We start from the raw sequence: 10,355 nt of genomic DNA on the forward strand, positions 1-10,355 counted from the left end.
GATCCAGATAGTCCCAGAACATTGAGAAGTGTGGAATATGGGTCAAATTTTGGTGTTTCAGGCCCATCTCTGCCAAATTGAAAAGGATTAAAAATATTTATTTTAAAAAGGAAGAGCAGTGGATCTGCTATACTAGAATTGCACTCATAAGGTCTATATGCTGCTAATGATACACTGTTATACTGTAAGAAGTATAATTCAATTACTTTACACAAAAGCAGTGCAGTCTTTTTGTTTGTAATTTTCTTCATGTCTCTTTTCCCCCTCCTCAAGACTTCATTGTGGATTCAGTATTAAGAGTAACTAAATAGCTAGAAAGTCTTTATCTTAAAGAAAGGGCTTGGTTTACATGGAAGGTGGTGTGACAGGAGTCCATGTGGATGCCAGCCTATTATGTGCAGAGGTATCATACTGACTGTCAGAAATGTCTGTTGGTGTGCCAGCGTCATACAGCAGAGATCCCGAGGAGGAGGCAGTGACAGAGTGAGGAAGGGGTGGGTAGTGTGCTGGAGAGCCTCGCAAAAACTGGGAGCTCAGTCCATTGGACATCCCACCTGATTGAGACACGGGTGTGATGGTGCTGTTATTCACAGACCACAAGTTGGGATACTGACTGTAAGAGAGAAGAAGGGTAGATAATATGGATTATTAATTAACCCAGTTTTCCCTGTCAGCTATGCAGTTTTACACCTCACAAAGCACATTCTAGGGGTGTTTTTACTCAGCTACTTTATGCATAGTAAAGAACTTTGGGAAGGTTCTTGCTACTTCAGTACACTAGAGAAGTCTCAGGCACTTAAACTGTGGATCACACTGATTTGCTGCTGTCAGCATGCTGTGAGGATAAGAATCTACCCAAATCTTCCCAGCTCCCACCTCATCCCTCTGCTTCCCCCACCCACACACCTATAAAAAAGGTTCTTTACTGGGGGCCAGAAATAAAAAAGTTGATCTGTGAGAAAAATTTAAAGAGGATAAATTTAGCTTTTCCATTTATTATTTAGCTCTTACACAGCACTTTTCACCCATAGATCCCAAAGCACTTTACATTACCCCCTTTATCCCCATTTTACAGATAGGGCATCAGGGCCCAGAGGGGTGAAGTGACTTGCCCAAGGTCACACAGCAATTCAATGGCAGAACCAAGAAGACAACCCAGTCTCTTGACTCTCAATCCAGTACCCTGGACTTTGTTGCCTTCCAAATGTAAAGACATTTTTGGGAGGGAGAAGAAGTGCTTGGGAGTACTTGTTATTTCAATAAATTTATGTTTAGTAAAAAAAGTATCTAGTACTTTGTATTAGTAATATATATATGGTATATTTTAATAGATAAATGCTAACTTGTATATTTCATAAATAAGTGTGCCTTTTCTACGATTCATGTATATTAGCAGAATATTTAGACTACAGATTTGAACTGCAAGTTGTTTAAAAAAAAAATAGAGGGCCAACCCCTGATCCTATTAAAGTCAACAGCAAAATCCCATCTGACTCCCCAATAACTTCTAGTTTGGGTTCCGGCTTGACAAAGCCCTGGCTGGGATGATTTAGTTGGGAATTGGTCCTGCTTTGAGCAGGGGGTTGGAGTAGATGACCTCCTGAGGTCCCTTCTAACCCTGATAGTCTATGATTCTATGATTCCTAGGAATTGGGTACAAATCCAACATCATAACTTCTTTCAACAGGTGAGCCAATATTTTATCAAGATAATCATAAGTCTAAAAAAAGAGACATGATATATGTTCATGACAGGAGGATGGTTTTCATTGAGTTCTCTTAAAAGCAATAAACAAGGGCTATTATTTAAAGGGATACTGTTTGCTTGATCTCTCACACTTGTCAAAGTGTTATTTTACTTACTGTTGTTACAAATAACACTTAAGATTCCTAGAACTGAAAGATGGGAGAAAATAATTGTTCCTTATTTCTCCAATAAGTTTGCACTGTGCATTTGTCAGCACTGTGTGTAAAGTCAGTTTCATCGTTTCTCCTGTATGGCCAGTTATTTTCATATATTTATAGGGGCTTTTCATATATCAACAGGGAAGAGAAAAAAAGCATTAAAAAAGGAAAATGCAACAATAAAGCCATAAATAGGCAGAGAGACTTAGACCTGGTCTACACCTAAAACTTACGTCAATTTAACTATGCTGCTCCAGATATAGTTAAGCAGACCAATGCTCCAATATAGACACCACTAGGTCAACAGAAGAATTCTTCTGTCAACCTCGCTACCACCTCTCAAGGGGATGGATTTACTATAGCAATGGAAAAACCCCTTCCATCGCTGTAGCGAGAGACTACACTACAGCAGCATAGCTGCAGGACTGCAGATGTGCCACTATAGCCTTTGTAGTACAGACATACCCTGAGAGACAGGTGTAGTACCTGAAACTACTTTTAACTCTTTACTTTAAAGCTGACTAGATTTCAAGCTCACAATGACCTGTTCACTCCTTTCTTCAATTTAAAAAACCCAACATACTCTAATTTCTGAAGATTTGGGGGGCTGCATTGCAAAGGGACTGAATCCTACCTGGAGCTGGTAGATGTGCCAGTGCTGTGACTCATGGGCAGCATACTAGTGTGTGTGGGAACTCCTAGACTGGACCAGTTGTCATGGGATTGGAGCATGGAAAGACAGGCCGAGGAATTATCAGCATAGGCTGCTGTGAAAAACAAGCAAGCACTTAACAAGCAGATTAGCAGTTAAAGTGAGGCACAATTCTCATTTTCAATGCAGAGTACAGCTTTTTTATTACTGCTTTGCATATTATACACACATGTATCTACCAATTGTGTCAAACTATCAATTTTATTGGGGCTGTCGAGTGGGTGATGTGCCAGTCTGCTATACGAGGTGCCCAAGTTCAGTTGCCAAAGCATATTTCACTTCCTACCTCCAGTAGTTCCTTATGCCAAAATGCTCAGCCTCTGATGAGGGGAGTGCATTATGTAGCGCTGTGGTAACTATGGGGCTAAATTAGCAATGGCCTCAATGCCATTCCACCCTCCACAGCCAGAGAAGGTTGCTGCGGCATATGAACATAAGGGGAGGAGAAAAATCCTTTATGGGGGATGGGGGAAGAAGCAGGGCACACAGAGAAGTTAATTATTCTCATGGAATTTTATTTGAATTTGCAAAACCTATGCAAAGATTCAAGATGCAACAAAAATCAACTACATGCAAATTTTCATTTTTAACACACTTTACAGAGTTACGTATTGTAAGAACAGTCAGGCTATGGGCTGTGTCTGGAACAATTTGATGGTGACTATGCCACCTAGCCTACATAATATTTTATAAAATTTAAAATATTAAGCTGTTTTTTTAAAAACAAACAAACAAACAAAAACCCCTTTCAGTAGCCTTTATTGGCCAGGAACGAAAAACCATAGCAAGTCCTGGATGGGCAGTTAGTTAAACATCCCCTCCTTTCTTCTCATGGAAGTGCAATTGGATAGACATATTGTCATTACGCACCCAATTCTGTCACCCTGACTTATTTTGAGGAGTACCTTACTACACATGTAGTCTTGTTGATTTCAAAAGGACTACACACTGATTAAGATGTTCCTCAATGTGAGTAATGGTGGCCGAACTAGGCCCTCAGTTATTTACTTAGGTTAATGCCACTTGACTCCACGACCATAACTAGAAGTCTATTCAATTCACTGCCATTTCTTTAAGATGGTTCTTCCTCAAATTCTTCAGATACATATATTCCATCTTCACTTAAACCAAGTCCCCAAACTTCTCCTCTTGCACTCCCCCTTACCAGTAATAAAATGTGTCCGCATCCTTTTGGGCTGGGAGCCGAGAAAGGGGTCCGGCAGCCAAGAACAGAGGCTGAAGGCGGGGCCGGAGCGGGCTGGGTGGTGCTCCCTCCCCACCCCCTTGTGAGGGCTGGCCCAGACCCTGCCGTGCACCCTGAGATGTTCCTTCGTGTCCCCTTAAGGGGGCACACCCCACAGTTTGGGGACCACTGACTTAACTGACAAATATTGCCAGAATAAACCAAGCTTTCCTAGGCTAAAAATCATTGAAGTATTCCTTCATTTCAAGATTCTTGTTCTACAGTAGGACACAGGGATAGTGTTAGCACAGAATTGTCTAATAACCTAACGTTAGATAGAGCATTACAAAATCTTACTTTTCCATTGTTAAGAGGCTAGAGAAACATATTTACTTTTTGTTATTGCCTTTCAATCGTCACAAGCCCTCAGCACAAACTGAACTAGATACTGTTCTCAGTTCCAATGACATTACTCCAGATTTACACTGATGTAATTTATCAAAATTTGGACCACTAGGTTAATTTCCCTCTTTAAATAGCCGCAGAATAATAAAAACTTACTTGGAGAGTTGTTTCTATGGGCGTATGGATTGGGGTAAGGGGCAGAACGATGATTCCTCAGCGATGAGAATCTTTCACAGCTGTGAGCAGAGGACAGTGATAGAGGTGCTCCAAATTGAGCATGAGGATTGGAGGGGGGGCACAGACTCCCAGTTCCAGGAATAAGCCAGCCACCTACTATGAGAAAAAGAGGACATTTCGTAGCACTGATACATAATGCCACAGAGCAGGCTATGAATGTTATGAGCCTTTTTAACACTATTACTCTGAAGTTAAATATTAGAGCTGGTCAGAAATTTCCCAACACAATGTTTTTCCATCAGAAAATGCCAATTGTCAAAAGTGAAATGTGGATACATGTCGCCTCGCATAAAAATTCATTTTGAAAGAAAAATTGAGAAAAAGGGCAATTTTAATAAGGGCAAAAAACAGGTTCCCTCCCAGCACTATTGAATAACATTATTCAGGTTGGCTTCTCCCTGCCCATTACAATAGATGCCGTCTTTACCTGTGTTACTAATTACACCTTAGATTATTAAAACTGAAATATTTTTAAAACTTTGCATTTTTTATCTTGTGTGTACGTTTTGCATATCACTCACTTTGGATGGTGAAACCACACTGGTTAATTTTATCTTTTGTTTATAGCATCTCTTTTTGGTTCTCCTGCATTAGCACAACATTGCTGTGCTTGAGGTTTCCAATACTGATGTGGGATGATGTTCAAATGCAAAAGAAAATGTTTTCATAGAATTTTTTTTAAATTCTATTCCCATTATAATTTGTAAATGCCCTTTTATTCAAGTTGTGGACCTAATTTTTTTGACAATGTCCCTTTAAAACAAAATTCAATTTAAAATTCTAAAACAGTGACATTTTAGCCATCTGAAAACAAAAGAATTTTAAAACTGGTGCCCCCAATTTCCTTAGTGTACTTTAAAAATAAATTAAATAAACTGGTGAGTTTATTCTCACTAATTTTTGTTACCTTTTGAAATAAAACGCTCCTTCCATTAATCTCCCCACAGATATTGCATTATTTATATCCAAGACCCATTGTCTTGTAGAAAACTAATGATTATAACATTTCACTACAGAATTTTTGAAGGCAGTATTAATGTTTAATAAAATATATTGTACACAATAAGAAACATGAAAAACTACAAAACAATAATCATAAGAATCAGACACCAATCATAGAACTAAAAAGGACCTTGAGAGGTCTTTTAGTCCAGTCCTCTGCACTCAAGGCAGGACTAAGTATTATCTAGAATGTCATACTTAATCTATAGTGAGAGTTAACATATGCCTGCAAACAAACACTGGTGTCTGAATTTTACTCAGCTACAACATACTACTAAATTGTAATAGAAAGGAAGTACAAAAGAAGCTGAGATGAAAGATAAGGTATTTTTTAAAGTTATATACTTAATAGAGTGAAATTAAACATACACTGTGAATACCCAGACTGTTGATTGTCTCCAACTTCATCCATCATATCTTTGTGATCACTTCTGTCAAAGAAGCCACATTTCATTAGTCAAAGAAAATGATTTGAAAGAAATGTGTTTTCACAAATATGTAATTTTTCTGCAAACTTTGTAACTGGGTTTAGTCAAGAATTCTCACCTTTCTTTTGCATCAAGGAAAGCCTTTGCAAATGGATTGTATTTAATTTTTAAAGCTGTGATCTAAAAACAACAACAAAAATCTTATTTTGCAAGTGTTACTACTCATTATCATACAGTATTTAGGACCTGATCCTGCTTCTCTAAAGTTAGTGGGATTTTACCATTGATTTCAGGGGCAGTAGGATTAAGGCCATAGTATGGATTTATGTAAAGTAACTAAACAGCATCCAAACATCTCAAATGTTAACGGTAGACTTGAAATTATTCTCTCTACAAAATTTAAAGACATCCACTGTCACTGCCTGACTAAGTTACCTGGTTTTATTATCCTATTAAGGAAACACATATGAAAGGGGATACACTAATGACAGTTATAAAGAGTTTTGGGTTTCTGGGTAGACCAGAATGAACAACAACAAATCTCAACTAGGATAATAAGCTTAGTAATTTACAGTTTAATTGAAGTTTAAAGTGCCCATTTTATTTGAAAACAAGAGTCAGTTTTGAAAATGCCATTTCCAATTAGTTCATGTATTATTTCATTATACTTTAAAATAGTGAGTTTATTCTTACTGATTTTCTAACATTAGTAGTTAGCTTTGATGAATTCCAAAGAATCTTTATAATTCTACTTTTAACAAATAAAAAGTTACAATATATAGGAAACAGGGAATTAGTGTTACTAATTGGGCTTTATTATTATTTATTTATTGGGCTTTATTATTTAATTTCAAACAAACTCACTTTATATACAATTTAAAATGAAACAGAGAATTGAAAAAATGTTACATGACAAATATTTTGCTCCAGTATCTTTCACTTTGCTAATTCAGAGGATAGAAGTGCATGTAGGTTTCTTTCCCATTTTGTGCATACCTCCTCATTCTGATAAGCTGTCACAGCTATAAACTGGGTCTCTGGGAAGGAATGGCTGGTTATCATACGCTGAGGGCCACCAACTCTCACTATATGAATCCTAGGCTCATACTTGTGCAAGGAGTTCAACATGATCTGTAAATATATAATAGCACGCATAAGCATTGTCACAGTGGGATGCAAATTTCTACAGTTACAGAGCACTTTCTGATTTTAAAAAGCTAACGCTGGATATTTCTTGATGGGGGCAGGTCCCAAAAGTCAACAGACACTAGTAAATTCTAAAAGTGAAGCCTGACAAAAGAAGATAAACGTCAGGCAACTAAATTATCTGCCTAAATATTATCCGCCATTATATTTGGCAGGGCAGCCTACTGATAGATATCCACACTTTGGATTATCAAATAATTCAACCCTGAAATGACTATTTAAGAAAAATCCCCCTCTGCTTGGACAGTTTCATCAGGACAAAAACAGTTCAGTTGGTTTGTCTAAAACTATAGAGGATATTGATTACAACCCAGTGTCAACAAAACTGAAGAACAACTTCATAGATAATGTAGAGATCAAATGAAATTTAGTTCACCTTTCTTGGTGAAATCTACTAGGCAGACTCCTTGTCCTGGTTTACAGGTACATAGGTTTGCGTTTTTATTTTTGCTCTTAAAAAGCAACCGGTTATTTTAGACCACTCCAGTACACTATTGACATAAAATAAAGAAACTCTTCTATTTGGAAGACCTGGCTGTATTTCCGACAGGTGAGAAAAGCCCCCGTCTTTTACAGGGGCAGCCTTTGAAATGTGTCACAAGTTTACAGACAATGCTGGATAGGTGTTATCGGAGGAAAGTAGCCACGCAATTGAGGCTGAGCTGCTTGTTACAGCGAGAGGCTCTGGAAAAGTTTTCTTCCAGCCCTGAATTTTAGCTACACCCTGATTGACTTTGCTGACTGGATAAACTTGGGGGGGGGTGTCTCCTCCCTCCCCTCCCCACTGAGTTCTGACACCCCGCAGACGGAGGCTATGGGGAAGGGTCTCTGCTGCCCGGAGCGCTGAGAACTAGCAGTTTGCGGGCGCTATTTCTCGGCGCCCCTCCCTTGGGGCTCCTGGCCGGCCAGGTCCCTGGGCGGCTCCAGCCCCCGCAGCCCCGCCACTCACCTGCCCCCCTCCATTGAGCTTGTTGGTGAGTTTGACTTTGCTGAAGGAAACGGGCGCCTTCATCCAGTGCGCTCCGAAGTTGGGCGAGTCCGGGTGGATGTAGACGCAGCTCGGGGCCTGCGGCTCGGGTTTGCCCCCGGGGACCCACTCCCCGTTCACGTACTTCCAGCGGTGATTGTCGGCGGCCACGAAGTCCAGCAGGAAGGAGTACATAGCGTTGGGGTCCAGGCCGGACACGCTCACCTTCAGCACGGGGAACATCCGCCTGGGGGAGAGAGCAGGGCCAGGGAGAGGCGCATTGTCCGGGGGAACTGCTCCCCACTGCCGGGGGAGCCAGGCCAGGGCTTCTGCTCGCCCCACCGCGGGCCTCAGAGCAAGGCCGATCCCGGCTCCGGTGTGCCCCGGCTCCGCTACTTCACAGGACTCCAGGAAGCCGCGTTAGAGCCTCACCTGCCTCTCCCAGGCCTGGCCCTTCACCTTTCTCTGGGTGTCCCGGTGCAAAGGATCAGCTGGCCCTAAACCACCCCCCAGCGGAGCTCCAGTCCCTTTGTGCGGCTCCGGGCAAAAACTAATCGGACCCCACCTTCGGCTCCCGCTCGTGGCTGCAGCCTCTCCCGCTCCGGTGCCGCGCTGTGCAGAGGGGAGGGGGCTCCCAGCAGCATTGGGGGGACGGCACCCGGCCAACATCAGGGGGCCCCCAGCAGCGGAAGAGGATCTGGGGTCTCCAGCCACATTACGTGGAGATCCTCCCCAGCAGGACTGGATTGGAGGGAAGGAGGGAAATCTACAGTAAAAAGGGGGAGAAATAAATACCACCGGGGGGGGGCAGTCTCCCGCAGCATTAGATTAGGGTGTCTCCAGCAGCGTGGGGGCAGCAGACTCGGTCCAACATAATGTTGCAGGGGGGATCCTTTAACTGGGGGGAGAGAACTCCAGCGGGACTAGGGGAGAGGGGCCAGAGGGGGTCTTCAGCCCCAATGGCTGTGCAGTCATTTGGGGCTGCGGCTGTCTCCTGCAGCAGTGGGAGCTGAGCTGGGCTGGGCTGGGCTGGGCAGGGCTGGGCAGCCCCCCCCCCGCCGGGGTTGCCAGCAGCGTCCCCGACCCTACCTGCCGTTCTTGGTCACGATCATCTCGTTGGTGAGCTCCTTGAAGCGCAGCCACAGCTCATTCTCCTCCAGAGTGACTCGTAGCTCCCGCTCCGTGGGGTCTCCCTTCTCGCTGCCAGCCTGCAGCTCGTTTTCCACCGCGCTCAGGAGATGGTCCACCCGGTACTGCAAGCTCTTGCCGGAGCTCTCCGTGCCGGGAGAACTCATCCTCTCTCCTCCCCCTCCCCCAAAACCACTTACTGCCCAGGAGCCACCTCCAGCCTCAGGTCTGGCTCCAACTCCTGGTAGAACTTATCAGAGGCGATTCCACGCCGAACAGCCACGCGGGAGAGGAGGACCCCGAGGCTCCTGGGAGGGGGTCCTGGCTGCTTACAGTGGGAAGGATCCAGGCTGGTTGCAATGTGGTGGCAGAAGGGTTAATCCACTTGACCTCTCTGGTCAGCGCGACTGGAACTGGCCAAGGGGACAGTAATTATACCCCCCCAATAAATATCCCCTGGTGACATCACAATGCCTGTGGGGGGGCTCCCCTGATTGGAGGAGAACCCCTTTGATGTATCCGGCCGACCCAGCTGATTGGCTCCCTGCGGCCATATCAGAACGGTGCCCGGGGAAGCCTGTGATGTTAATTGCGGCCAGTGGGATTAAACACGGCTATTTTATGTAAATCTGCCCCCAAATGTTTGCACCTCTATCAAAGCCGCCGGGGTTGGGGCTTCAGCAGCCTAGGAGGAAATGGCCCATCTCAGCAACAGCCCCATAACCTGTGTGCAGCAGCCTCCTGCCTTATCAGCAGCAGTCATTATAGGTACATTGACATGCCGCTCGCAACATAGGGCAGCAAACCCTAGAGGTTTTATTTTAGACACCATTCTAGACCAGCCAATCCTAGAAAGTAGACACCGCTAGCGCGAGTTATTATTTAGGCGGTATTAAAAGTCCTCCCCCCGCTGCTGAAGGTACAGTATTTGCAATGTATTTCTATGAGACATTTAAAGTATCACCTCTTAAAACAGAAACCTCACATTCACATTGTCACAGATTGTGGCATTCCTGTCTATGTGACCATTAAAATGAGGCCAATTTTAAGTCGACAAGAAATGTTTTAAAAGAATCAAAAAGCAACTGACCAGAAAGCACTTCTCTGAAATAAACCCTCAACCTCAGTTTGATGATCTCATTGAACTATTGCCTTCACACAACCTAAAGAATTTACTGACCAC

The 10,355-nt window shown here is 43.1% G+C and overlaps 1 protein-coding gene across 3 annotated transcripts; it reads right to left on the reverse strand.

Moving 5' to 3' along the window:
* Window positions 1-345: 345 nt before the first annotated feature.
* TBXT (T-box transcription factor T) lies at window positions 346-9,339 on the reverse strand. Of its 3 annotated transcripts, none has more exons than XM_065401216.1 (8): window positions 9,134-9,339; window positions 8,027-8,291; window positions 6,868-7,002; window positions 5,990-6,051; window positions 5,813-5,874; window positions 4,361-4,534; window positions 2,539-2,668; window positions 346-613 (listed from the first exon to the last, which is right to left on the reverse strand). In XM_065401216.1, exons 1-8 carry the CDS (start codon window positions 9,337-9,339, stop codon window positions 346-348), a joined length of 1,302 nt encoding a protein of 433 aa, XP_065257288.1. The 3 variants fall into 3 exon arrangements, with proteins under 3 accessions (XP_065257288.1, XP_065257287.1, XP_065257290.1); XM_065401215.1 differs by having other exon boundaries at window positions 4,361-4,537; XM_065401218.1 differs by lacking the exon at window positions 4,361-4,534.
* Window positions 9,340-10,355: the final 1,016 nt, after the last annotated feature.

This window comes from Emys orbicularis, chromosome 3 (genome assembly GCF_028017835.1).
Source record: "Emys orbicularis isolate rEmyOrb1 chromosome 3, rEmyOrb1.hap1, whole genome shotgun sequence".
NCBI lineage: Eukaryota > Metazoa > Chordata > Testudines > Emydidae > Emys > Emys orbicularis.